At 50.6% G+C, this 26,962-nt stretch overlaps 8 protein-coding genes across 8 annotated transcripts, besides 21 other annotated features; all 8 read left to right on the forward strand.

Annotated features, from left to right (window-relative positions):
• Nucleotides 1-132: 132 nt before the first annotated feature.
• Nucleotides 133-164: a sequence feature (A-rich).
• Nucleotides 165-350: 186 nt separating this feature from the next.
• Nucleotides 351-398: a sequence feature (GA-rich).
• Nucleotides 399-1,195: 797 nt separating this feature from the next.
• On the forward strand, nucleotides 1,196-12,019 carry TraAM80_04216 (putative neurobeachin/beige protein; the record flags this gene model as incomplete). The annotated part of the gene is made up of 1 exon (XM_029381151.1): nucleotides 1,196-12,019. The coding sequence occupies one exon, from the start codon at nucleotides 1,196-1,198 to the stop codon at nucleotides 12,017-12,019; it is 10,824 nt and encodes a 3,607-aa protein (XP_029238958.1).
• Nucleotides 12,020-12,331: 312 nt separating this feature from the next.
• Nucleotides 12,332-12,391: a microsatellite.
• A 210-nt stretch (nucleotides 12,392-12,601) lies between these two features.
• Nucleotides 12,602-12,647: a microsatellite.
• Nucleotides 12,648-12,757: 110 nt separating this feature from the next.
• TraAM80_04217 (putative GTP-binding elongation factor tu family protein) lies at nucleotides 12,758-15,115 on the forward strand (the record flags this gene model as incomplete). Its single annotated transcript, XM_029381152.1, has 1 exon — nucleotides 12,758-15,115. One exon carries the CDS (start codon nucleotides 12,758-12,760, stop codon nucleotides 15,113-15,115), a length of 2,358 nt encoding a protein of 785 aa, XP_029238959.1.
• Nucleotides 15,116-15,594: 479 nt separating this feature from the next.
• Nucleotides 15,595-15,643: a sequence feature (A-rich).
• A 1-nt stretch (nucleotide 15,644) lies between these two features.
• On the forward strand, nucleotides 15,645-16,076 carry TraAM80_04218 (uncharacterized protein; the record flags this gene model as incomplete). Its single annotated transcript, XM_029381153.1, has 1 exon — nucleotides 15,645-16,076. One exon carries the CDS (start codon nucleotides 15,645-15,647, stop codon nucleotides 16,074-16,076), a length of 432 nt encoding a protein of 143 aa, XP_029238960.1.
• Nucleotides 16,077-16,728: 652 nt separating this feature from the next.
• Nucleotides 16,729-16,749: a microsatellite.
• Nucleotides 16,750-16,875: 126 nt separating this feature from the next.
• Nucleotides 16,876-16,915: a sequence feature (A-rich).
• Nucleotides 16,916-17,035: 120 nt separating this feature from the next.
• On the forward strand, nucleotides 17,036-18,460 carry TraAM80_04219 (putative transcription elongation factor-like protein; the record flags this gene model as incomplete). The annotated part of the gene is made up of 1 exon (XM_029381154.1): nucleotides 17,036-18,460. One exon carries the CDS (start codon nucleotides 17,036-17,038, stop codon nucleotides 18,458-18,460), a length of 1,425 nt encoding a protein of 474 aa, XP_029238961.1.
• An 83-nt stretch (nucleotides 18,461-18,543) lies between these two features.
• Nucleotides 18,544-18,570: a microsatellite.
• Nucleotides 18,571-18,643: 73 nt separating this feature from the next.
• Nucleotides 18,644-18,666: a microsatellite.
• Nucleotides 18,667-18,803: 137 nt separating this feature from the next.
• Nucleotides 18,804-18,842: a microsatellite.
• Nucleotides 18,843-19,466: 624 nt separating this feature from the next.
• TraAM80_04220 (uncharacterized protein) lies at nucleotides 19,467-21,017 on the forward strand (the record flags this gene model as incomplete). Its single annotated transcript, XM_029381155.1, has 1 exon — nucleotides 19,467-21,017. The coding sequence occupies one exon, from the start codon at nucleotides 19,467-19,469 to the stop codon at nucleotides 21,015-21,017; it is 1,551 nt and encodes a 516-aa protein (XP_029238962.1).
• Nucleotides 21,018-21,180: 163 nt separating this feature from the next.
• Nucleotides 21,181-21,216: a microsatellite.
• Nucleotides 21,217-21,506: 290 nt separating this feature from the next.
• On the forward strand, nucleotides 21,507-22,436 carry TraAM80_04221 (D-alanyl-glycyl endopeptidase-like protein; the record flags this gene model as incomplete). The annotated part of the gene is made up of 1 exon (XM_029381156.1): nucleotides 21,507-22,436. The coding sequence occupies one exon, from the start codon at nucleotides 21,507-21,509 to the stop codon at nucleotides 22,434-22,436; it is 930 nt and encodes a 309-aa protein (XP_029238963.1).
• Nucleotides 22,437-22,836: 400 nt separating this feature from the next.
• Nucleotides 22,837-22,860: a microsatellite.
• Nucleotides 22,861-23,011: 151 nt separating this feature from the next.
• Nucleotides 23,012-23,060: a microsatellite.
• A 99-nt stretch (nucleotides 23,061-23,159) lies between these two features.
• Nucleotides 23,160-23,206: a microsatellite.
• A 34-nt stretch (nucleotides 23,207-23,240) lies between these two features.
• Nucleotides 23,241-23,257: a microsatellite.
• A 1-nt stretch (nucleotide 23,258) lies between these two features.
• Nucleotides 23,259-23,290: a microsatellite.
• Nucleotides 23,291-23,528: 238 nt separating this feature from the next.
• Nucleotides 23,529-23,555: a microsatellite.
• Nucleotides 23,556-23,654: 99 nt separating this feature from the next.
• Nucleotides 23,655-23,692: a microsatellite.
• Nucleotides 23,693-23,899: 207 nt separating this feature from the next.
• Nucleotides 23,900-23,960: a sequence feature (A-rich).
• Nucleotides 23,961-24,296: 336 nt separating this feature from the next.
• TraAM80_04222 (D-alanyl-glycyl endopeptidase-like protein) lies at nucleotides 24,297-25,145 on the forward strand (the record flags this gene model as incomplete). Its single annotated transcript, XM_029381157.1, has 1 exon — nucleotides 24,297-25,145. The coding sequence occupies one exon, from the start codon at nucleotides 24,297-24,299 to the stop codon at nucleotides 25,143-25,145; it is 849 nt and encodes a 282-aa protein (XP_029238964.1).
• A 396-nt stretch (nucleotides 25,146-25,541) lies between these two features.
• On the forward strand, nucleotides 25,542-26,531 carry TraAM80_04223 (D-alanyl-glycyl endopeptidase-like protein; the record flags this gene model as incomplete). Its single annotated transcript, XM_029381158.1, has 1 exon — nucleotides 25,542-26,531. One exon carries the CDS (start codon nucleotides 25,542-25,544, stop codon nucleotides 26,529-26,531), a length of 990 nt encoding a protein of 329 aa, XP_029238965.1.
• Nucleotides 26,532-26,566: 35 nt separating this feature from the next.
• Nucleotides 26,567-26,591: a microsatellite.
• A 248-nt stretch (nucleotides 26,592-26,839) lies between these two features.
• Nucleotides 26,840-26,914: a microsatellite.
• The last annotated feature ends 48 nt before the right edge of the window (nucleotides 26,915-26,962 follow it).

Genomic DNA, 26,962 nt, shown 5'->3' on the forward strand with positions numbered 1-26,962 from the left:
CCCGCCTGCTTTTCCTTTCCATGTGTGCGTTCGTGTTTGGTTCGGCGCGGTGTGTTTCATGGTTGGTTGCTGCGTTCTGCCCCATGCCCTAACTGTTGGTGGGGAGGGGAAGACAATTAGAGCGTAAAATTTAAAAAAATAATAATAAAACAAAAAACAAAGAAGCTGTTTTCTCACGACGCTTCTTTGAAGCGAAGAGATGGCTGGAGCGAGGGAAATGATGCGTGCGAGAAGGTGCGGAAACGAGCTCCAACCGCAGAGAATATGGATGGCGTCTGGCCAACGACTTTTAATGAACTTACTTGTTATCTAAAGCCACAGACGGAGAGGAGGATAAACTGTCAAGTTATAGATAGATAGATAGAGAGAGAGAGAGAGATGGGAGAGGTGAAAGAAAGTCATGTTTTGTTTTCTTCTGTGTGGTTCTTGTCGGCTGTTCCCCTTCTTTTGGGGCTGACACAATAATTTTTGTGAGTTCACCCCTGCTCACGCCTTCGCCGGGGGGGAGGGGCGTGCACCCGTCGGCCTACGCGCGCTTGTGAAAGGCCTGCCACATGCTCATGCGGGCAGTGAGTGGGGGCCAATATGACGAAGAAGCGGAATGTCTTTCATTGACTGTAAATGAGGAGCACTGCGAGTGCCTTCGCATGTTGTTCTTTTTTCATTTTAAGACAGAGGAAAAAAAACAGGAGTAAGAGAGAGAGTATATCTTTTCTTTTTGAAACATTCCTTTGTGTGCGCATGTGTCTTTTACTCGTTTTCCTCCTTCCATCTCTCCCTATCACATTCATCCTCATCATGGCGGTGGCCACAAGGAGTGCTGAAGGAGGTCAGGCAACATTACACACTCTGCGCCTCACACGCGCAGAGGGGGAGAGAGAACGATAAAGGCTTACTGGCTTGGCTCTCTCCTATTCACAAGTGTCGAGCGTGTGAAGAGGTGCATCTTATATAAGATTTGGCACTACTGGAAAGGTAGTAGTTTATTCGTTAGCCGCCTTGTGTGTGTCTCAGCGTCATTTTCCTCTCCTCCTTTGACGCCGTCACAAATAAGACGAGCAAAATAAATAAGAACTAGGCTGAGGCAGGTTTGATCTGCCTTCATTTGGGTTTAATAACACATTGGTGGGATTGCGTCTGCGGTTTCCCTCTTGGAAGGGGAGGAAGTGGTGGTGGGACACACGTAAACGGAGGGATGCCGGCGTTATCTGAACGGGACTTGTTGAGTGTGGAGAAGTTTTCAAATGCCATGAAGGCGGCGCTGGGGCGCAATAGTCGGCAAGCAACGTTGCGGGACACGGACCCACAGAGTACCACCGCATCATTACCTGCTATCACATCGAATGACATGGCAACGATAGTGTTGGAAAGGCGCCTTTGGGCGGAAGTGGCCGTGGTGTTTTGGCGCCTCGCCAGTCGTCAGCAGATGCATCTGCTGGCGTATGTGACCACCGATGTCATCCGTGACTTGTGTAGTCTCTGTGACGGACTACTGGACCACATCCGGACCACATTTGCGAGCCTTGGGCCCAGTGCCTCACCCCTTCAGATTGTGGATTGCGCCGATTCCTTCGGCGCTGAACACATTTTTTTTCTTTTGAGTAACTTTTGCTCGCCTAAAAGTTGCATCAGCATGGTGGGTGGTGAGGATACGCTTGGGAAGGAGCTTCATAGTCATGTGTGCAAGGTGCTTGCGGAGCAGGACCACCTGCAGTGGATGACACGTTTGTTTCGTGCCTTTTGTGATGAGTCGTGGCGGAGGTATTTGGAAAAAAGTAGCATTTCAGAGACTGTTGTTTCAGCCACGCGTGAAGTGCTGCGATGCCTTTCACATTGCTGCGCCACAAGTGAGACGTGTGCGCATCTGCTCATTTACACCGAACCTAGACCGCTAGTGGCACAGTTGTTGTACGGCCTTCGTCTACGCATCTCCACCAACACCCTCATTCGACCCATTGTCGGCGCTGGCTCCACGTGGCAAGGTGGTGAGCGGCCAGCGTCCCCCTTGTCCACTTCGGCTGTGCATGTGCCAACCCGCAAAGCCGAACTCGCAGAGTACCTGGCCTCTGGGCGGAAGAATGCGTATGATGCGCTAAGTAGGGAGGCCCTCAATGCTGCGGTGGTCGCTGTGAAGAAAGCGGTGGCGTACGACACACCTGACGTTGTGGTGGCCCTATGTCACATCATGGAGGTCAGTTCTCGTAGCATCGTGCCACCACAAGGGGGGGAAAAGAAGCTGCCAATGAGTCTGCAGATTGCTATGTATGAAAATGTCCTAATGGCGTGGGATGCCCTGTGTCAATTGATACTAACAAGAGACGATGCCCCATTGCGTCACGACATTGTTGCTAGTCAAGAGGCCGTTTTGCAGCAGCTTCTTAATTACAACCCGGCAGGGTGTGTACGGTGTCTATTGCAGCATTGTCCAGATATTGTGGACTGCGACTTGACGCTTTTTCAGACGATAGCGATGTTTTGTACCCCTCCCTCTACAAGCAGCATGCAACACCCTCCATCCGCGCCGGCGCCACGCACAGAGCACTCCACACATCGAATTGCTGCGAGCACTGACTCTTTAAATGAGAGCATATGCAGCCGAAGTGAGTCAGTGAGTTCCCTTACAAGTAGCGTGCATCTAGCACGATCAGCACTGCCTGAAACCACCGTGACACGTACTTTGAATCGTGTTCGACCGTCAAGGATAAGTTTTTGGCCTACCACTTCTTTTGTTGGTGGTGTTGGTGGTCACTTGGCTCATGCACAAACCACACCATGCTCTTTGGCGTTTGATGATGAGGGTTACGTTTCTCCGTATCCACAAGGATCCAGTGATGCGGTTTTGGATTATGTGTTATCACCGGTTTTTCCGCTTTCAGTTGTTGATGGAGAGGAATGGTGGTACAGCAACAAGCCATACGTGGAGCTTATACTCGGTCTGACTCAAGTGCTGAATGAAACGTTTACAGACACCACCACATCACCCTCACTACGTCTAGTCATTTGTACACTGCTCACACAGATCAGTATGCGTAGCTCCAGTGCTTTTGCAGCATCTGAGGGACGTCTAGTGTTGCGTTCATTTATTAGGGCACTACGAGCATACGGCCAACATTCACGGAGGACATCTACATCAACCCATAGCTTACCACACATGGAAGAGCCCAATATTCTACGTAGGATGACTATTATTACACCTGAAAAAGAGAGAGGGAAAGGATCTCATGAGTGTATGGACGAGGATGCGGTGTATGTTCTGTTGGCTCAAAGAATTGCTGCAGCCATCTGGCACGTTTATCATGTTTTGCACATGATACCCCTCTCAGGCGAGATGGTGGACCTTATTGAGCTGCCTTTATTGTCGTTATGTTGGGGAGAGGAGGTGGAGCCAGAGGTGGTGGAGCCGGAGGAAGGTGCTATAAGAACAGCTGCTGGGGCTCGCAAAACACTCACCTTCCTGTTTGCCCCGCTAGCGCGGGTGTGGTACACGGGGCTCCTGAGCAACGATGATGAAGACTTTAACAAGCGTTCACAAGAGGTACTGATGGAGGTGCTGCTAGGCTTGCTGAGAGTGGGTGGGGTGCTGTTGACGGCACCGGAAGTCCCACGTGTCTCCTTGACGGCCCCTGCTTCTTCCACGTCAACTGCAACCTCCACATGGAATGCGACGCACTCTGCAGAGAGCAGTTTAGTATCCTTCGAGGCGGAGGTTCCGCCAGTGGAGTTTAGCGACACCATCAAGTCACTGCGTAGAATATTTATGATTCTCCTGCAGCGTGACCCAGGGTTCCTTTCCTTTGAGATACTGGAGGTGTTGTTCTCCCTCCTTTGGGTCAATAATGCCCAGCTGACGGAGTTAGGTCGGAAGTGTATTGCCAGCAGCCTTGACTTTGGGGAGGTGTACCCAACATACACGAAAATTATTCAAAGCGCGGACCCATCGTTGTTGACGAAGCTGCTGCCGCTTTTCGCGGCAGAGCTCTTGTCACCGGAGGTGTCAACGGATGCCAAACACGAACGTCGCGTATGGCTTTTCAAACATGGTTGTGTCAATGCCGTGATTGCCGTCTTGCAGCGTGTGTTACTTGCCTCGCACAACGTGGTGTGTTTCCCACGACTTATTCAACAGTTGTTTTGTTTTCTTTCCGTGTCGGAGTCAGCACAGGGTCGGGAACCGAGGCTTGCAGACACTCAACTGGTACATGTTTTCTCAGAGAGTCTTCATTGCGTGGAAAGGGTGGAGTACCTTATTTTTATTGCCCAGGCTGTCCTTGGGGCGTCCACTTCAATGTTTGACGGGTACCAAGACCAAAGATGTCGGGTTAATAAACACGGGCCTTTTGCTCTCTCAGTTCCGAATTGCTCAGTGGAAAAACCGGTGTTTATCGATTTGTTCCCACCCCTACTGCAGCATGCGCATGAGCATGCCAAGAGCCTGGAGAGCGATCTACTTTCCGCCCTCCACCTCATCCTAAAGATGACGACAAAGGTGCACTCCAAGGCGCTTTTAGAGTGGGTGCTGCAGCGAAAGCAGACGACGCTGCTGCCGTACTTGGACTTCGATGCAGCCGCAGCATACAATGTCCTGCCGTACGTAGGCGACCGAGGTGAGATTGAGCCTTTCTGGACACCCATTCTGCAGGAGGCTCCGGAGCGGGCGGAGCTACGCTTCAGCTGCACTGGTGGTATTGTTGTGACAATGGGGCGTTGGCCTGAAAAGGGTTTCTCCGTCTCAGCGTACTTTTGTTTTGAGGAGATCTATAGCAATATACAACTATTTGAGTTTTTCAATGGGGAGGCTTCGTCACCGCCTCTTGCGTCCATCCGCATTGCAGGTGGTGATAGTGTAATTATTCTTCATGATGGGAAGCGGGTGTCGCTTAATGAAAGTCACGCGCTGCCGGATCTTGCACCGCGGCGATGGGCGCATTTTCTAGTCGTTATGAGCGTGGCACACACAGTTAGTGTGTACCTTAACGCCAATAAAGTTGGGACCTGCACACTGCCCTACTTCCGTCCCTACGTGGAGGTGGTGATGCACATAGGCTTTGTCAATGCCCCTGTGTACGATGCCCTCTTCTCCATTGGCGGGGTCGTGCTGTGGGACGAGGAACTGACGGCACCACAGGTGGAGGCGTATGCTGCCACGACGGGGTATCAACCAAATGTGTGTAAAATTTTAGAACGTGAGATACCACGTGAGCTTGCGGATAATCACGAGATGTTGCCTGTTGAAGACCGCATCGCCGTGTTTGAACCCCACGAAACCCGTGATTCAATGATGGTTAACATTCTACAAAAGGCGTCAAAAAACTGCCCTATTGTTGCCAAGCTCACTGGCAACTACGCCGCGGCACCGAAGAACTGGATTGACTATCGTGCTCTCTTTTTAAACCAGGGTGGTATGCTTCACCTGCTTGACTGGGTCGTTCAGTCTGCCACATCAGGGGAATTGGAGCGGTACATGGCACTCGTAGCTGACTGTATCCGGAACGTCACCAATGGTGGCACCATGGACTTTAGAACGTACACACTACTTGGCTTTCATCTCCGTCGTCTAGCCCACCTCGTGACCCCGGCTGTGTGTGATAGTTTACTGCATCTTGCCACTGCGAACGTGAGCGTCAATGATGAGTTGCATCCTTTTATCATTAATCGACTAATGTTTGATCATATTTTTCGTGATATTGAGCTTTTTGCGGGGATGCCATTGGACTCTGCCCTCTACCTGATAGAGCGTCTGGAGAGACTCTTCACGGTTGCCTCTTGCCGTTTTGCGAGGCGAAACGCCAATTATGTTATACCCTTTCGATTTATTGACAGTATTCTTAATGGGTTAGTTTATGCAAACGTTTCTTTGCCCTTTGCCGTGCGGGCTCGTATAATTTTGTGCGTGAAGCATATTATGATTGCCTCTGACTTTGATCCAAATATTGTTCACGTCCTTGCGTCCACAGCGGCGGTGCTCACGCCGGGGGAGATGGAAGTGACAAGTCTCCTACAACCCTCATTGCGAGTCAAGCTTCCCAAAGCACAGTTTACGGAGATACGTGTGTCGCTTCAAGGTACGTGCGATCTCACACCTTTAATTCTGCGCAGTCTTGTAGATTGCTGCGGCAGTAGCATGTTTGTTTCGGCCCTTGGAGTTATTGTGGATCTTAACTGGTACGCCGTTTGCGTCTCACGCTTTGCGGACGCGTCATGTGTTGTGTACGCCACTCGACTCTTCTTTGAGGCACTGCGGTCGAATACAGGCCTGCGTAATCAGGTGATGCACCACCCTGCTGCTGTTGTGGAGGCCCTCTCCCCACATTGTCTGAATGTAGACTTACTGTTGCTTTTGCTGAGCCTCAGTGTGGGTGCTGAGGGGCGTATTGATGTTCTTTCCTCAAAGCACCCGCTTCTTCAACAGTTGGTTGGAATTTTGGACTCTATGACACCGGAGTTGGACACCGTTGTGGCACCAATCTTCTCCAAGGTTCTTACGCTACATTTAACCGCGGCGTTGTCCACGCCTGCGTGCTTCCGACCATGTAGTCTCAGTTCGGTGATACAGAGGCGCATGTGTTGCTCTTATCGTCTGCGCAGGCCCTTTGGGCTGGCGCGGGTGTGCAGTATACTCATGATTCAGATATATGTCAGGCGACTCCTGTCGAAGACGACCGAAGCCGGCACCATGGCGTCAGCAGCAGACCGAGGGGTACCAGGGCAATCATCACTAAAGGAAGGTGGCTTCAGCAGTGACGTGACGGCGGATACCACAAAGACACCCGGATTTTTGGGTAAACATCGAAGGGCGTTGCTTGCATTGCGTGTGTGTGTGTTTTTCTGGCACGGCCTTCAACGCAGACGATACAAGAAGGTATTGCAGCGCATGAGGGGTACTGCGCCTCTGATGGTCTTGGATGTTGATTTAGAAAAAAATCTTTTTATCCTTCGCACGCTTCAGAGTCTACCGCTGAAGCAGGGCCTTTTTTTGCCGTGCACGCTTTCGCCGTACCAAATTGAGGCTTTCGCCTTCTTTGGGACATTCTTGCAACGTGAGACCGTCCTGTCAAGATGTGAGGAAAAATTGCAGTCTCGCTATTTTGGAGCTGTGCCCCTTACCGCCGCCAGCTACCCAGGGATGATTCTGAACATGGAGGCTACGGGAGGCAGCGATGTCTCTGCATTTTTTTCAAAAACCTGTGATGAGTGGCGGTCCTCGCCGCTGACACACATTACTGGCACGGGCGAGGTGGTAATGCATGGCGTTGATGGTACGAGCACCGCGGTGGAGGCAGAAGCAGAAGAGGGAGAAAAAGTAAACCGGCGACAGGAACAACACCGACGACAGCAGCAACGGCAGAAGGGGGAAAAGGAGGGGGTGACGGAGATGAAAAAAGAAGAGATTGTCAAATTAAAGCATGAGGAAGAGTCGGAGCATCACTGTAATATGCCGCCAACAGCGACACTGCCTACGGAGCACCGCAAACGACAAATAAGGTCTCCTTTACCAAATTCCCCCTTGCATGATGAAAAAGGTTTCTCTCATTCGCCACCGTTGCTTGCCCTCTCTGTTTCCACGGATGCTGCATCGTTGCCTGAAAGCATGGAGGAGCGTGCTGCCAGCGCTAGTGATAGCAAGCTGGAGCTGACAATGGACGCTGGCATCTTTTCTGATGATGATAGGCATGTTGATTCTAGGCTTGCTGGACTCGCCTTGTCTGTTGCAGGGAGTCCATTGCATTCTGAATTAGAGGAGGCTGTGAGTTCGGACGTGGCGATAGGCACCTTTGCTCCCTTAACTAACCTTCGGTCTTCCGCGACAAGGTCCCTGCAGAAGTCTGCTGTGGGGGTTTTGTCACACACCGTTCTTGCCTCACTGCTCAACTTGCCTGTCACTGAAGGGTGGGTTGGGGAACAGACGTACGGCTCCTGTGGGGAGCTGCTGTTTCAGCTTATGCTGGTCGCTGGCGCCATGTCAAGTACCGAAGAGGTGACGTTAACTTTGACGTACTTCTTCATTGACCAGTTGCTGGTGTGCGTTGATTTGGTTGAGGGCCTCGCGGAACAAAAACCATCTTTTATGTCGTCGCTGAAAGGGAGCGGCTTGGAACTCTGCGCCCGACGGGTTATTTTGTTGCAGGACTCTGTGTCCGACGTCTTTGTCTTCAATGTTTGTCGGCTGAATGAGCTGTTTGTGCACCTTATTTCCTTTGATGTAATGAAGCTGTCGAGCCTCTCTTCGTACTTTGTTTGGTTACTTGGATGGGCCTCCGCCTCTTGGCCGCATTGTTCGCAGCAGCTGCTCCGCTCACAGATCGTGAAGAGCTGCATCGCCGTTCTAAACCGACCGTCACTTAATGGAATCACGTCTGAGCAGATGGAAATTGTCTACATGCTGCTTAGCCGCGTTTTCTGCCCGAAGTGGATCATGAAGGATATGTTTGAGTGTTTGCTGCATGTGCTCTTTCGTCTCTACACATCCTTGCCGCCATCCACCATGGATGAAGCGGAAACGCAAAGACGGAAGGAGCTTGTTGTTTTGACGCTGCGCCTTATGATGCGCACGTATGCAGGGAGCAAAGAGCTATGCAAGGCACTCTCTGCACGTGCGCTGCGGCAACGTATTTCACTTTATAAGGAGTTTGCGGCTGCTCTTCTTGTGCCGGATGAAGCCACGGCTTTTACGGCCTTTGAGGCGTACTGCCGAGAAAATATGACCACGATTGGCAGCGTTATGTGCTGTCGACCTAAGGCAAAGGCGGATATCGCGTACAAATCCATGTTGAAGGACCGCAGTGAATACGTAAAACGCATTAACAAATTTAGGGAGGCCTACAGCAAGACGATTGAGGTTAGTGATGAACACCGGCGAGTGCGACTTGTTCAGGCATACACCGCCCGCTTCTCCTCCTGTGTTGGAGACATTTCTCCATTGAAGCCGAGCCAATGTAATTGGCTCGTGACAGAGCAGTGCTCATTACAGCGGGATAGTCCCCGTGTGCGTGCATTGCACTATTTAGATTCCCGCGGCAACTACACAACGATGATATCGGATTGTGTCACGGAGGATAACGCATCTATGGTGCCCAGCGCAGACAATTGTGAGCAACAGCTCAACCACGTCTCAGCCTTGGTACAGCCCTTCGCTATTCGTTGCCGACCGTATCTGCTCCAAAGTTCGATCCCATTTGTGGATGGTCGTTGCCGAGTGAGTCCAGCGGCGGTCTCGTTGCTTCGATACCTCCTTGAACCGAATGAAGTCCTGCGCTTCATTAGCAACGGCTTCCGCATCAAGGGCATCCACGCCACACCGTGTCTTATTCTCTTGACTAACTCCACGTTGAAGCTGATTGGGTTCTCCCGCATTACGGTGGCGGGGGACATCGTTCTTTGCCAGTGTGCAAACGAAGAGTCCGGTGAGCCCGATTTTTCCACCACCAGCAGCGTGTCGAAGAGTTCGAGGGCCAAGGGAGGTTACCAGCTTACTGCACAGAGCTTTGCGTTCTCCATGACGAGCAAATTGCAGCGCTTTCTCACAGACGGTGCTGGAAAAGAGCGACGGCGGCGTAAGAAAGAGGAACTCCACGATGGGACCAAAATTGCATATTCTGTTCGACAAGCATCGGGAAACTCTTACCGGGACCTATTTTGGGTGTATTTCTTGCAGAACATTAGTAGCGTACGCATGGCATACTACATGCATCAGGACACTGCCATTGTTTTTAAATTTATGTACGCTGATGGACCCATGCTATCGTTGGTGGACGCACAACAGTCGATGAACACGTCTGCCCGGGATAAATTTCTGGACGTCTTGAAGGAAGTCCTCGGCAGACAACGTTGTAAATTTCATGAACACTCACAACGCGCCGCGAGGATTCGCTCGATGCTTATCCGCTGGGCAGCAGGCTCAGTCTCTACCTATGACTACATCACCTTTCTCAATCGCGTGGCGGGCCGTACAAGGTTGGACTTTAACCAATACCCCATATATCCATGGGTGCTTGCTGATTACAGGTCGAGTGAACTTGACCTAGACGCCGCGAAGACGTACCGTGACCTCTCCCTTCCCATGGGAGCCCAGACGGAGGAGCGACGCCAAAAAGTGATGCAGTTATACCAGCAGATGGTGGAGATGCAAGCGGCTGATCCGGAGGTTGGAGGCGTTCAGCCATTTCATCATGGGACGCACTACTCGACAAGCGGAGGAGTATTACATTTTCTCATTCGTGTGGAGCCCTTCACAACATTTGCACGCATATTTCAAGGTGGTGAGTTTGATGCTGCTGCACGTCTATTTGACTCTGTGGAAGCTTCCTTCCAATCGTGCGTGAATGGCCCTGCGGACTGTAAGGAGTTGATGCCGGAATTCTTCTTTGATGGTATGTTTCTTGTAAACGCAAACCATTGTGGGTTTGGCGAGAAGTCAGACGGCACGGTTGTGAATGACGTGAAGCTTCCTCCCTGGGCGAAGGGTTCAACGCAGGTGTTTGTATCTGTTATGCGGTACGTATTAGAGAGTGAGTTTGTCGTACACAACATTCATCGATGGATCGATTTGATCTTCGGTGTACGCCGCCGCGGAAGACTGGCTGTGGAGAGCTACAATGTGTTTCAGCGTATGACGTACGGCGAAGAAGTTCTCCAGGCGCTAAAAAAGTGTGATAACCCGCATGACACTGATGTCATTATCGCCGAGGTGGATAACTTTGGACAAACTCCAATGCAACTGTTTCAGGAGCGGCACCCCGCACAGAGGGAGCTGGAGCCGTGCCATCCCCCGAGTAACAGCGGCAGCAGTGGAGCGAGTGGTGCCAATTGCATGGCCAACGGTACTGTGCGACGCAGTGGACACACCTACACGACGGCTTTTCAAGAACAATTGCCGAAGGTGCTCGTCATGATTATGCATGCGCTAGACTCACCACAGACATGGTACACATTGGAGGATCCAGCGCCAGGAAGTTTTCAGGCTCTACCTGAATGCCTCTCAGATGACATTCTCATCCGTGAGAGCGCTGTAATTGGTTTTGCTACGACACGAAGTGGAGTAAAGAGGTGCTGCTACAAGTACGCCTCACCGGTTGACGACATGGACCATCTACTTTACTGGAGTTGTAGTGAACATATGTTGATGCGATTTGATAGCACGAGAGGTTGTTTCTTGTCATCCCTGCGGTGCAATTCGATGAGCGTTATTCTCAAGAACGTCAGTGCCCTTTGTGTGGGCTGCCGTGAAACACTGATTTTGATTGGGTCTAATAGCGGCAGTGTGCACTGTTTTGGTCCCATCCGAAGCGATGGGATCTTGGTGCTCACCTCTACACTCTCCCACCACACGCACCCCATTGCGGGATTTGCGTTGAACGCCAAATACGGTCGCATTATCAGCTTCACTGTAAGTGGCACAGATTGTCCGGTTGTGTGGTGTGTGCAGCATCGTCACACAGCTAAGTTGCACCTGCTAGATGCCTCTCGCCTGCTTTCGTCGGCAGCCGCGTCTGACCTTGTCGTGGTGGCAGCCGTGATTGACCCGAGAACGGCAAATTCAATTGTCATCACGCGTCGACACCTTTTGATCTTTGACAAGCATGGGGAGCCGTACGGTGTCGGCGCTCTCCCAGGCCTGAACGAGACTGCGCCACACCTTGAGGACGAAACGGGGCAAGTTGGATTTGCGGTGGGCACCGACACCACGTTTATCGCGAGTATGACTGCTGTCACGACATACGATACACTTGAGTGGGCATCTGGCGTTCAACTCCTCCTCACAGGGCATGACGACGGCAGTCTATCGTTGTGGCGTGCGGTGCGGCTGCCGCCTTCCAAGGTCAAACACGGCTGCATTGTGTCTGTAAAGTACCACGCTATTATTGGGGCTGGCAGTCAAACCTCTCGCCTCGGCGCCGTCACGGCGTTGAAGCAGGAGCAATCTGACGTCCCAGTCTTCCTCGTTGGCTACGCCAGCGGTGCGGTGAAGGTGCTCATCTTCGGGAATCGCACGGCGGACACGACGAAGACGGTGAAGATGTAAATGATTTAGCTGTTTTACTTCTTTTCGGGTGGGCATATGTGTGCTGCGGTATTGTACGTGGGCGGCGCTGCTGGTGAGCGGCAGGGGAAAAGAGAAGCAAAGAGTGGGGAGGGGGGGGTTGCCTGCGGCTCTGACGCGTCGCAGAGGAACCAACGAGCAAAGCACGGGGCATACAGAAAAAAAAAAAAAAAGTAATTTTTTAAAAAAAAACAAGGGTAAGGAAAGGAAACAAAAGCTAGAAGCAGCAACAATAAGAAAAACGAAAGGAAGTCAAATAGTGACTGTGTGGGAGAGTAAGGACGAGGTCCCTTCGTGTGAAGTGTGTAGTTATTTGTTGTTGCTGTTTTTTGTTTGTGTGTGTGTGTTTGTGTGAGGGTATCCTTACGAACAGTCATGATGCTCTACGCTCACGTAGCGCTCAGGTCAGTCAATACTACCGGATTATCGTCTGCGTCTGCTGATTGCATTTTTCTTATTCTTCGCTGTTTTCGATGACGGGAGACCTTGCCCGCCTTCATGCTTGCTATGTGGTTTGTACTGCTCATTTGCTTCAATCACTGGTTTTCGTTTCTGTCTACTGAGCAAACACATACACACACACATACATACACACACACACATACACCCATATCCTGTACGTGTGTTCTACTCACCTTGCTGGGGGGAACAGAAAGGAAGGATAACGTATTGGGCACGAACAACGAGGGAAGGAGAGACAGGACGACGACAAGGGAACACATGTCGGGTGGTGCTGGAGTCGAGAATGGGGATAATGGCGCTACGCCTCCGTGCTTTTGCCTCGTCTTGGCGGAGCCCGAGGCGATGGAGCTTGCGGTGTGGGTGCGAGACATTGTGGCGGAGCGCTCAAGACTGCCTCTAATACAGGTGGTGTTGCGCGACGTGGGTGCGGCGTCCGAGGACGGTAGTCGCTTTTGCTCCGCCGTGCTGCTAGCGTTGGAGGATGTGATGAGAGACACTGCCCTCCCGGCCGGTGACACGGGCGGCGCTGTCTCCGCCAAGACGGCGAAGGTGCGCTGTCTTGTCATTGCGGTGTTTTGGGACGGCCAGAGCGAGACTGTCAAGGCGGACTTTACGCAACTGCGACAGCTTGCGGAGACGAAGAAAAGCACCGATGCCAATGCTGCTAGCGGCAAGAGTGAGGGGAATGGTGCGGGTGGCACGCGTCCAAATGTTCTGCAGACTTCGGAGGTGCGGTTTATTGTGCAGGTGCTCAACGCCAAGAAGGGCGAGCACACACTGAAAGAAAACAGCGAGGCACTGCTGAGTACTATTCGCAAAAAATTGATGCCCACCAACGCTGTGCGGTATGTTGACCCACAAAACAGTGAGGGACTGGTGTCAAGCATGGATAAACTTGCGATGGTGTCTTCTGCGACACTACCAGCCTCATGCGGAGCGAAAGGAACCATCATAGGAAAGGAAGAACTGAGCGAGGCGGCCATCGCGGCGAGGATCACGGAGGGTCAAGGTGAATGTTTTGTTCTTGTTTCTAGTTGTAGCATGGAGGAGTTTCAGACGCGTGTAGAACAGTTGCAGGCGTCTGCTAAAGCCCTTGGTGCCGGCTGTACATCATTGGTGGAGGAGCCGCGTTGGGTACAGGGCCCATGCGAAGCCAATACGAGCGGCGACACTATCAGTAATGTTTCTGGGGGTGGAGGTAATGGAGTTGAGTGTGGGGCCGGCAACCGAAAGGCGAAATTTGTTGCACAGGAGTTTCTTCTTCGTCAGAGCGAGTCAGAAACGCATATTGAGTTGCGTCTCGCCATGTGTGGCAATGTAGACAGCGGGAAATCAACCCTGACGTCGGTGCTCACGCACGGCTGCTGCGATGACGGAAGAGGTTCAGCACGCGCGTTGGTTTTTAAGCACAAACACGAGGCAGCCACGGGGCGCACCTCAAGCGTCAGTGAGAACCACCTCGGACTCTCCTCAACAGGGGAGGTGGTGAACTACACCGCTGCTGCACAGAAGCGTTTGGGGGGTCCTGGGAATGCAACCTCCGCCGGACAGCTTACTGAGGTGGTGACGCGGAGTGCAAAGGTCCTCACATTGTATGACCTTGCCGGTCACGAGCGGTACCTCAAGACGACGGTGCTTGGCATGACGCGGAATATGCCTGACTACGCCTGCGTTGTGATTAGTGCCAACAATGGTATTCAACGCATGACAAAGGAACACATCGCTCTCTGCCTCGCCCTCAAGGTTCCTTTCTTTGTGGTCGTTACTCGCATTGACTCCACCCCGGAGAACGTACGACAGGAGACGTTGACAAACATTCATAAATTGCTTAAAATTCCGACTGTGCGTAAACTGCCGTACCCGGTACGTCGCGTCGATGACATCGTGCTCACCGCCAAAAACCTGCGTGCTGATCGCATTGTGCCCATTTTTGAGGTGAGCAACGTCACAGGGGACGGGATACAGGTTCTTGTTCGTTTTCTTAATCTTCTTCCAGTGCGGAAGGATTGGCGCAAGGCCAGGACGCTGCCCCGCGAAATGGTAATTGACAACACGTTCTTTGTGAAGGGTGTCGGTACAGTAGTTGGTGGTATTGTGACGCAAGGGGTATTTTATGCGAACGACACGGTGCTGCTTGGCCCTGACAGCTTCGGTGCTTACCGCACTGTGCACATCAAGTCCATTCACGTGAAGGGCAAAGAGCAGCAGGAGGTTGTAGCTGGTTGTGACGCGACGTTTTGTCTCAAGAAGGAGAAACGTAGCGCCATACGCAAAGGCAGCATTCTCACCGACCCGCGCCTCCCTGTCGAGGCGTACTGGCAGTTTGAGGCGGATGTCACGATCCTCTACCACTCCACAACAATATTGGTGAACTATGAGCCCGTCATTCACTCTACTACAGTGCGACAGTCCGCTCGCATCGTGTACGTGGCGCAGGAGGTTCTCCGCACCGGGGACCGGTCACTCGTGCGATTTCACTTTCTTTACCGCCCGGAGTTTATGAAGGTGGGGCAGCAGCTTATCTTTCGCGAGGGGCGCACGAAGGGAGTTGGGACCGTGACGAAGGTCATCGTTGACCAGTTGGACTCGGTCGTCTGGAAGAAGCGACGGCGGTAGAACCCAATTAAGTGGACGAATAGGAATTTGAAATAACCAGGAACGGAAGGATAGCGGGTACAGAAAGAACGAGACAGTAAAAAATGGAGAAAAGGAACGTGTGCGTGAAAGTGTTGACATGGAACGCCTTTGCACGCGGTGTCACACTTAAAGGGATGACGGATCTTACAACAAAAAACTGAATGCTATTGTCTGCTTGCTTGGTGGCGAGCATACCTCACTCCCCCTCCCTATCCGTTTATTTGCCGTGAATCTCCTTTTATGCTCTTAATTTCTCGTGGACCTGCTGCGGTGACGGTGCTTTGGCTTATCTCTCTTTCACTTCCCCCCCCCCCTCCTCCCTCCTCCGCGTCTGCCGCCTTTGATTGCCCACACCCGCACCACACACGAGAGGAATCGCAGGAGGCTCCAGTAAGCGGCATAGCCATTAACTAATTTACACAGCAAACTCACACAAATTGCTTTCACACGACGGTAGCGAAAAAAAAAAAAACGGAAATTAGAAACCGACAAGGAGAAAGAAAGAGACATGTTGTCTTCTAAGTGCGCTGCGGCAGGGAAGCTTTTGGCGCCATTTTGTAAGGTAGCTTGCAAGATTGAGCGGCGCTCAGCGACAAAACTAAGTGCGGTTGATGCCGGGATTGCCAAGGTGATTGCGGAGCATAACGCCAATGGAACCGATGCCGCAGTAAGCAGTACGAAGCGCTACCTCCACGAACAGAAGCAACTCTTTCACTATCGTATCGTGCGTTTTTTTGATGAGTGCCGCTACCTGGCCTCGGGGGAGTATTTTCGCACGTACAACTTTGCGAGCTTTATTTGGGATATTCGTTTTCTTACCAAGTTCCTGTTGCTTTTTATTATTGGCACACTCTTTGGTCGACAGAGCATCTTCCCACCTATTGACCCGAACTCGCCACTCGCCCTCGCGCTGGAGACAAAGGTGAACCCGAACTACTAGGCGTCGCTGTGTAACGGCAAGAGCAGCGGCTGTAAGTGAAGAATCATAGTAGCAGAGAAGGTTTAGTTGTTATGGAAGCTTGGCAGGGAGGAAATATGAAGAAGCGTGTGGTTGCTTGCTCCTTCTTTGTTTCCCCCCCACCCCAGCCCCACCCTCTTTTATGCGTTGTACATGAAATTTGTAGGAAGTGTTGGTGCAAAATGTGTCCCATGCAGTACATACACATGCATTATTTACACCACAGATGAATACTGAAGAGAGGAGATGAACATGGTGCATTCTTCTTTTTAGTTACGTTATGCATCTTGTTTTTATTTTTGATATCTTTCTCTCTGTTTGTATCCAACTGTGTGTGTATGCGTGTGTGCAGGTGGGAGTGGGGAACAATGTTTGGGTTATGGGCGTTGTTTACGTGTTTTTTCATCCGGTCTCCTTCCCTCGCTTTTGCTTCACATTTTTCATTTATTCTCTGCTTGTATGCAGGGAAGCATTGGGCAGAGCTAATATGCATGTATGGGGAGGAGGGGGCGAGTGGGTGGATGGGAAGGAAAGCGAGGCAACGCAGCAAGGAATAAATGAGCATATTTATCTGCACGCTTTTATAGAACGGAACCAACTTTGACGGGGACTGGTGTGGGGTGTTGTCAGGGCCATATATATATATATATATTATCCTTCTCGCTCGGCTCTCCATTTTTCTTGGGTATCCCCGCTTACTTCTTTTATCTTGTCTTCTTTGCCGTCCGGCGTTTCGTCGTTTTGCCAAGCGCGGGATCCCTAACGCGTTTGTTCGGGCATTAAAAACAAAACCAAAAACGGAAAAAAAAAGGCAACAAAAAAGAGAACGTGAGGAAACAAAAAGGTGGCGTGCGAACTCTGTTTATTTAGCTAGAAGGAGGGAAACCGTCGAAGAGGACCGCGAAGCGAGAGGAGACGAGGGAGGGGGAAGGGCGTCAGCGATGGGGCCGCATTCGGTGTATGAGCCGTTTGACCGTGTGTGGGTGAGGATGGAGGGGTACGACTGGTGGCCCGCCCGCATCGTCAGTGACGATGAACTCCACGCAAACGGCCAGAGCCGTGCAGAAGGCTGCGACATCACCGTTTACTTTTACGAGGGCACCACAACACCGGCAAGTCTAGAACACTTCCACAGCGCCAGCACAAACATCACATTTTTTGAGACATCCTCAGAGAAGGCTGTCACAGGGGATGCCGACCTACTCGCGGCGATACGTCGGGCAGAAGCGGACGAGACAGCGAATCCACTTAAGTACGAATTTGCAGCAGCGGATCGCAGTGGCGCAAATAAAGTGGGCGACGGGGCGGCAACTGCAGCAATGGTAGCAACGGCGGCCTCTGCTTCAGCCACAGAGGCCATGCGGCGCGGTGCTAGCAATACGGCGGCTAACCAGCGTCCCGTCAGCAAGCGCACCCGCGACACGGATTCAGAGGAACGACACGGAGTCGCATCCGAATTGAATTTGCTATCCGACGAGAAACTTATTGAAATTGCCGGGCGGATCAACGAGGCGGTGTCAGCCTGCGATCTCCCTTCCTTGCGCATTGAACTGTGTGATTTAGACACCGTCAACGTCACGGTGCGGCAGCTGGAGACGACAAAAATTGGCGTGGCAGTGGGCAGTATTTTGGGTAAAAAGGCACTGGAGAAGTTATGGCCGTTATCGCGGGCCATTATTTCGGCATGGGCGCGGGCCATGCCCGTTGAGACTATAGAAGCTATCAAGAGGCATCAACAGTATCGACTCGGAAAACGACAGGATGATGCCAACAATACCAACACGATGGAGTTGGCCTTGCTGAGCCCTTTGGTGGCTGGTGCACCATCCTTTGCTGAGGTGAACAACGCTTCCAGTGTGCCGGTGTTAAAGCCGCTGGAGAATGGCGAGCGCGTGCGGACGCGATTTGTCCACCGTGTACGGAAGCTGCTAGACAATCCCACCGACCCACCCATTTCCAACGTCACCCTCGATGACCTGGACGCCGTTGCCGAGGAGATCTGTCGCGATGTGGTGGAGCCAGAGGACCGAAAGCATTTGCAGGAGCAGCTTGAGAAGCCGGGCATGGCGCATCTGCGGCGGAATTTGGCGACGCGCGCGTTGAGTGGGAAAGACTTTTTGAAGCTTCCCCGTTCCGCCCTCATGACAGATGATGAGAAGCAGATGGAAGAGGCTCGCATTACAAAGATGATTGATGACCAGGAGAAGTTAAAACTTGTGAACGTCGCCGTCACAAGTCTTTTCAAGTGTCCCAACTGTGGAAAGAGGCGGTGCTCCTACCACGAACAGCAGACGAGGTCAGCTGATGAGCCCACGACGAAATTTGTGACTTGCCTTGAGTGCAAGTACACATGGACGACAGAGTAACGAACGGTATAAGGGCGGGAATGACGCAAATATGGGAGAGTACGAAGAACTGCATATAGGAAGAGAACCGAATGGAGGTACAAAGCGAAATAGAGAGAGAGAGAGAGAGATAAGTGGGGTGCACATGTGTCTGTCTGTGTGTGTGTTCTGACGACGTAGGGGAAGAAGCTGTATACGATCTACAAGGAAAGAAAGAAAGAAAAAAAAGTAACGAGAAGGTCTGGTAGAAATGAAACGAAGCAACTGATGCAAGATGAATAAATAGATGTGTTTGTTTTATTCTTTTTACTGGATTTTTTTTTCTACTTGGATTTACTTATGCGGTGCTGCTTGTCCCTTCCACTGTTTGATGCTTTTTTTTTTCTGTTTGTTTGTTTGTTTGCCTGTGATTGTCCTTGTTTTCTCCGACTATTGGTAGTTGACCCATGTGACTCCGTCCCGTTAATAAGCTAAAGAAAGAAAAATAAAACTACATCGGTCCCTCTTTCTTTCCATGCCTTTGCCTCTGCTGCTGATAGTGAGGAATTCCTGCGTGCGTGTTGTATCACAAATTTTGAAGTCTTTACTCTTTTTCCTTTCTTTTTTTTTTGTCTCGCGGATTAATGGGCGTTCTCGGTGTTCTACAGTGACATCAATTGTGTGGATTCAGGAGCCGAAGGGGAGCAGCCCGGAGCGCACCGAACCCTTTCTCCTCTGTCACTCCAATTACTCCAAATTGAGGTACTTCTTCTGCAGTACTAGCAGGCAGTGGCGGTTGCGAGGTTGCGTGGGCACGCTGGAGCTTGGCGAAGTAGTCAAGGGAGCATAACGGAAGGCAACACAAGCCCCACCCAAGGTGTCCAAAGTGGTTGGGTTGTGTTATTGAAGGAGGCGAAAGGGGAGACAACACGCAATTCGTGGCATCTCCCTGTTTTGTGTTGTCATACATATATATATTGTATTTTGCGTTCTCTTGTTGCGTGTGTGTATCCTTTGGGTTCATTGTGTGACTCGGTGTGGAGTTGCAATGGCCTTCCCGCTGAACACCCTCGTGTGGCTGAAGCAGCCAGAGTACCCGTGGTGGCCGGGGATGGTGCTTGACCCAGCCGCGCTGGAGATGGTGGTGCCTGCGGGGTACGACACCTGTGTGCTCTGTTTGCCGTCCGCGTCCTCCAGCGTGGCGTTTACAAACAGCAGCAACACCGAGGAGCTTATCCGGTTTAACCCGGCGACGGACGCGGAACTGCTGGAGGCAGGAAAAGAAAGTTCTGAATGTGCCGCGGCCATAGAGGAGGCACTGAGTGTCTACAGACAGCAGACACAAGGGAAGGAGGAGGAGGAGGGGAGGGGAGCCGCCGAACACAGAGATGGAGAGCGCAAAGGGCGGCACGTGCGGAAGGGAGACGCGCCGCGTAGGGCGGCTAAACATGAAAATAAGCGACATAAGCGGCGTGAACGCAATGAGTCGCCTCCCGTGGAGCGGCGTATCCGCCACGAAAATAAGAAAAGTGACAAGCGTAAATACAAGGAGCACAACAATGCTGAGAGTGACACCATGGAGGATTTAATTGAGAGCGACTATGACCGGAAATGTAGCAAAAGCACAAAGAATAAACTGGGCGAGATGGGAACTCTCGGCACAGTGGATCAATACGACAAAGAGTCGCGGTATGTGCCAACTCATCAGGAAGAAGATGCAGTCTACTTGGAGCACATGCTCCGTGAGAGACGCCAAGCTGCATCTGATACGACACTTCAAATTATACGAAACAAGTTGGAGGCGTTGGCAGTGGCTTGCAACCACGGGGGCGTAATTTCCGTCAGCGAGGCGGCAGAGGAGGCACTCCTTGACGCACTCTCCCCGCTGTCACTCGTGAGCATCACCCTTGACCAACTTCACCGTCTTAAGATAGGTGTTGTTGTGGGAAAATTCCTCATGAAAGACTACCCCGTCCGTGTTGTCTCGCTTGCTTCAGCGATTCTCACGTACTGGTTTCGCCAACTTCCACCTGCAACGCAGCAGCGTTTGAGTACACAGTCAGCACTTGAACTGGCGTCAAACGAGACAACAATTGGCTCGGAGTGCCAAGGCCTTTCGCTGGGCGCATTGGGTGTGCAGCTGGAGGCCTGCTTCACCGATGAGGAGGTGTACGACACAATCAACGAACCTGTTGTCGTCGCAAGGGGCATTGAAACGGAGCTTGAGGCCCTGGGTGACGAGGATGTCAGCAAGGAGGTCCTTACTGCATTGCGTGATAGCCAAAACACAGCTCTGCGCCGAGGTCTTCTCGACGGCTCCGTCACAGCCAAGGAACTTGTCGCGAACCCTGGCAACCCGAATGCTCTACTGCGGGACCCTGATGCTTTCTCGCCCTCAATGTCAGGGCGTTCGCCGGTAGAGCCGGAGTCCCCGCTGGCAGATGGACATGATTTCACGAATTTCACGACACTTTACGTATGCCCTGAGTGTGGGGCTCGCGAGGCGATTGCCAACGAGTACTCGGTGCAGGCGCACGACAACATGGCAGTTTTCGTGCGATGTCTCAAATGTGGTGAAACCTGGAATGTGGAGACGTAGTTTTTAAAAGGAGCATTCAGAGCCAAAAAAGAAAGGAAAAAATGAAAAGAGTACTTGGGCACTATGATGCACATCTAGGTTCTTTGTCTCTTTTCCCGCTGCCTGCCGTTTTCTTCCCATGACTCACCGCCGTGAACTTCGATGTTGGTTACATGCATCCATGGTGTACCTGTAGGTATATTTGTATGGGTGTATGTGTTATCAATTATTGTGTACCTTTGATTTCAGCAATCATTGTTTTTTTTATTTTCTTTTGGTTTACTTCTCCGCTTTTTCTCCTTTTTTTTTTCCTTTGCGAAAGGAAGGAATACGTTTTGTTTTCACACCGCGTTCTATTTGTGCACTGCGAGTTACAGCTCTCTTTTCCTGCAAAGAAGTGTGTACTGCATTCAGTTACCCACAGCGAAGTACAACGAAACATAAAAGGTAACAAAGGGTCCGTCGCACTCACTTTTCAAGAATACTAATTGTTTCTGTATACCAGTGCATATGGATACAACGGTGAAGCATACACACCTCGATGGCGACAACGTGGATCGTCTCCGTAACCCAAACCAAACGGAATCGCCAGAGCTTCGTCCACGAGGAGAGAGTATAAGTAATTTATACGATAAGCGCAATGAAGACAACGAAATTGTCAGTGAACATGTGGAGATTCAGAGTAATGAGACTGAAGATGTCTTGAGAAAGAAGTTCTCTCGCGTAAATGCGACGCTGACGCTGGTGGCTGGTTGGTTGTTTGCTTTGCTTACTCTCTTGTTCCTGACATTCATCGTGTTCGGCATTCTGTATTCTGGAATTCACTATCATGGCGCAGGCTGGCATGATCCTTCCACACCACCTAACTGTACTACGCCATTTGGCGCCATAATTGGTGTAACAAACGGTGTTTTTGCGTATAGCAACTGCAATGACATGTTTACCGGCGAGAACAACAATGCGCTTGTGGACAAGGACAAGTCCACTACCGGATTGAAGTGGCAATGTGTGGAGTTTGCAAGGCGGTATTGGATGCTTCGCGGGAGTCCTGTCCCTGCGTCGTTTGCTACCGTGGAGGGAGCTGCTGACATTTGGGCACTGACTTCTGTGCAGCTTCTCAACGGGTCAACCACGCCGCTGCTTAAGTACGCCAACGGCGTCTCAGTCCGTGCTGGCGGCTCCGCTCCACGTATTGGTGACTTGCTCGTCTACCCAAAGCAGGGGGACGGGTTTCCGTTTGGTCACGTTGCTGTTGTTGTGAGCGTGAAGAGCGAATCTCTCCTTGTGGCGGAGCAGAACTGGGATAACAATGTGTGGCCAGCGCCGCACCATGACTACTCTCGTGAAATTCCTATGCACCACAATGTCACTGAGGATACCTACAAAGTGATTGAGGCGGACAACGTCATCGTTACGGGTTGGGTGAGGTACGCCAAGTAGCAAATGAGCTTTCCTTTTTAATCTGGTTAGGAGCAACAAGTGGAGTGTTAAGCCTGAGAGGAAAAATATTGTATACGCCGCAGTGGGGATGGTGGTAGTCGAGATAAGCAACAGAAATGAGAAAATAAATAATAGTACATGTATGTGTAGATGAGTGGTTAATCGGAGGCAATGGAACCGGGCCGATGGATTCGTTGCAAACGGGGAAGCGCTGTGCGGGGTGGGTGAGTGTACAGGAACACTGGAGGCTGTTGTCTTTTGGTGTGTTTCTACTTGTCATCCGCATCCAGTCTTCCATCCGCAGCGTTGGGTTTCTCTTCGATAGTCACCATCTCAACAAATATACAGTCTCATATATGCTCTGAGGGGTTCAAGCATTGATAAGGAAGTATTGAGGGATTATATATATATATAATATATATATGTGTGTGTTTGTCTTGAGATGTGGATGGGGGATTTTTTTTTTAGTGTACGTTTTCCTGATCCTCTACGCCTTCCTTCTCGCACACTTGTCTTTGCTTGTTTGTGTTGTTTGTGCGCGGGGTTGGGGGGGGGCCGTCTCTTTGGCAGCACTTTTTTTTAATTTCTATTTTTTTCTCTTTTTTTGTTTGTTTGGTTTTTCTTAATTCTGGCATTATTGTCGACGACGCCGCGGTGTGCTGTTGGTGCTATCGGGATGTTGTGTTTTCCCCATTGGCTCAGCACAGTAGCTTGTTGGGCGATGTGTGTGTGTGTGTGTGTGGTGGTGGTGGTGGTGGTGATAGTGGTGGGGAAGGCTTCAACTGCCACGGGGGACGGAGGAAAACACACACACACACACAGAATAATACTAATAATAATAATAATGAAAAAAAGGGGAATTTTTTTTTTTGTATGGCTGAAAAAGATGAATTGAAACGTGAAGAAAAAAAAAGGGGGGAAATGTTTTTGTTTTGTTTTGTTTGAAAGCAAGTGAGGGAATGTGAGAAGAAGAGAAGGAAAAGTAATGAGAATGGTGAGCAATATCTGACGGGACACGAGGTAAATGATGCACCCTTGTATATATATATATGCCTGGATCAACCAGCTGAAGGAATAGTCCCCAACAGATGATTCTTTTTTTTTATCTCTTTTTTTTTTAAATACAGCACAACACTTAGGTGCCTTCGCATCAACGCCATTCTAATAGAACCGACGCTTTCTGGCGTGAAGCCATACTCTCCCGTCTCCATCATTCTCGTTTGTTTTTTTTTGTTTTGTTTTTTTTTGTGTGTGTTACCCATTTGTGTTGGCGCTTGGACGCTCAGCACACGGGAATAGGACATAAAGCGGGCAATGCTGAGGGTGGCATTAACAGATTCTACATCTGACATGCCCCCAGTAGCAGCTCCCGCGCTGTAAGAGGGTCTGGAAGGAAATAGGGAAGTGGAGGCGGCGTTATGAAAAATATGAAACTAACTGGTGCTAAAGCTAATACACCATGCAAAATCAAAATCAAAAACAAACAATTATTTACGAGATTATTAAAAATAAAATAAAAACAAAGGCGGGGATTGTGCGTGCATTACATGTAGATTAACGCCTCTCTCAGCTTCTCTCTGCACCGTATGCGTGTGGACCAGGCTCACACATTTCATGTATCCGGCTTCCCTTTTTTTTTCCGGCTTTTTATTTTTCGGTGGGTGTATGAGCTTTTTTTGGTTATCTCCGTATTCCCCACAAAGGGGTACTAATGCGGCATTGAAGGTGACTCGTTGACTAGTGACGAAGCAGACTAATAAAAAAGGGTGACGGTAGAGGAAAGGAGTCGTGAGAGTGCTTGCGCACTTCTTTTTCACCATCATAAGAGGAAGTAGAGAAACAGCGTATACCTCACGAAGAATGTCGTTGAGGCAGGTAAAGAAGCGAACGCGACAAGTGTCTTGCGTTAATAAGGGCTCATTTACGAGGAGATTGCGCTGGCCGTCACTGTCGTGTTGTATCATTGCACCCGGTATCTTGGGCCTCCTCGCATGCCTGGTGGCGTTGCTGCATACGATGTGCCCAATACGCCAGTTAGACACCCTCGTTGAGGGAAATGGCACTTCTCCGTTCCACGAGGGATGCAGCATCGGGTGCGACACGACATTTGGGTCAATTTTAGGCATCTCAAACGGTGTCTTTGGCTACAGTAACTGCAATGCCACGACCTGCATCTCCAATAAGTGGCACCCAATACACACATTCATGACTTCTGGTGGTTTCACTGGAAGGAATATCTTAGCTCCTGAGAACACGAGCGGAATAAAATGGCAATGTGTGGAGTTTGCAAGGCGGTATTGGATGCTTCGCGGGAGTCCTGTCCCTGCGTCGTTTGCTACCGTGGAGGGAGCTGCTGACATTTGGGCACTGACTTCTGTGCAGCTTCTCAACGGATCAACCGCGCCGCTGCTTAAGTACGCCAACGGCGTCTCAGTCCGTGCTGGCGGCTCCGCTCCACGTATTGGTGACTTGCTCGTCTACCCAAAGCAGGGGGACGGGCTTCCGTTTGGTCACGTTGCTGTTGTTGTGAGTGTGAAGAGCGAATCTCTCCTTGTGGCGGAGCAGAACTGGGATAACAATGTGTGGCCAGCGCCGCACCATGACTACTCTCGTGAAATTCCTATGCACCACAATGTCACTGAGGATACCTACAAAGTGATTGAGGCGGACAACGTCATCGTTACGGGTTGGGTGAGGTACGCCATGTAGTGTAGCATGTTTGCGAATTCCGAGAAGGCTGTTTTTCCGTTGTTGTTTAGTTTGCCGAATAATGGACGGTTGTGTATATATCCAGTCTTTGCGTAGGAGCAATGCGAATGTTACTTTGCTTGCCTGCTGATTTTTGCACGTGCTTTGCGGTGCAGAAGGAACAATAAGATGGTTGGCATAAACATTATTTTTAAAAAATTGTTTCTGCCAACCTACTTTCCCTTTAAGAAGCAAAAAAAAAAAAAGAGTGGGAGAGAAGGAAGTGGGAATTCAGTGAGTTGAACCAAATTCTATACTTTTTCAGGTTTTATTTATTGGCTTTTGGCGATAGTATTGCAGCTCGTCACACGTGTTAGTGCAGGCGAATATATCTTTTTTAGTAAGGTGCTGGCGATGATGCGTGCCGTGGAAGTATCACCCCCAGCGACGGCGTCCAAGGAAGCTGCGGCCGCGTCGACTGAACGCACCCCATTGCTGAAGTTCCATCCACGTCCGATTGAAGTCGGGTCGATGCAGCAGCAGGAAGAGATGGATGAAATGTCCTTTTGGGAGCGTGTTTCCTCCCCGCTTCATCCGGTGTTGAACAAGGTGCAGGAGCACTGCCACTATGAGTGGGTGGCGGCTTTGTTGTCAGCCATAATGTTGGTGGCGCTTTTTGTGATTGTATTTTATCTGGACACCCCGCCCAGGCCGGTGCACTGTGTGACGCCGTTTGGTGAACTGTTAGGGGAAAGCAACGGCGTATTAGCCTTCAGCAACTGCAACAGAGACTATCGCGACGTGGAGGAGCACTTTGTACTTGTCAAGACATCACAGGTGCACAGCGGTTTGAAGTGGCGTTCCGTAGAGTATGCGCGACGGTTTTGGTTGCTTGCAAAGCAGCCGGCAGTGCAGTTCATGTCCGTCACGTGTGCAGAAGATATATGGACAAGGGTCGATTATGCCTATTACATCAATGGGAAACGCGTCAAACTCTTGAAGTATGAGAACATGATGGCCTGTGACCAAGCCCCGCTGTCAAAGACAACTATGAAAAAGGGTCAGTGGAAACATTACGGTCCGCAAATTGGGGATCTACTTGTCTACGCAAATGACAGCCGTCTACCAGGCGGACACGTCGCTGTCGTTGTGGGCCGAGTTTCACAGCCACCCCATGCCGTTTCTAACACGTCGTGGATTAGGCAATGCTCCCTGCTCCTGGCAGAGCAAAACTGGGATAATGCGCGATGGCTTTACAACGAAACCTTGAGGGGGAGGGACACACCAACAAGCACCGCAGTGCCTCTTCACTACTCACGCAAGGTCTTACTGCAGGAGGTGGATAGCACACGAAAGATGTGTGTGAAAGACCCACGTGGAACCGTGCTCGGTTGGGTTCGTGTGTGAGGTAAAACGCGTGAATGTGACAAAATAAGGAAGTGATATATATATGTATACATATATATAATCTGTGCGCCTGTGTTTACACCTTCTCCAAGACGAAAAATGACAAGACCAAAAGGTGTGACATGGTGCCGATGGAGCGAAATAGTTGGACATTTATATCGAACGGGTGATTATGGAATGTGTACCTCCGCCGTGGAAGGAGGTCGTCAAAATCAGGGCTGGTATTCGCCCTGTACATTGCTTCATTGAATACCACCATTTATTCTTCATGTCCTTGGCGTGTAATTGATGTGCATTAACCATGGACCTATTATATATATATAATATATATATTGTTATCTATTTTTTTTTCTCTTTATTGTTGTGTGAGATATATATATATAAAGCGGGGCTGTTGATGCCACCGCGCCGGTGTTATTGTTGTTTTTTAT

Source organism: Trypanosoma rangeli (genome assembly GCF_003719475.1).
Source record: "Trypanosoma rangeli strain AM80 chromosome Unknown Tra_15.4_contig_00120, whole genome shotgun sequence".
Lineage (NCBI taxonomy): Eukaryota > Euglenozoa > Kinetoplastea > Trypanosomatida > Trypanosomatidae > Trypanosoma > Trypanosoma rangeli.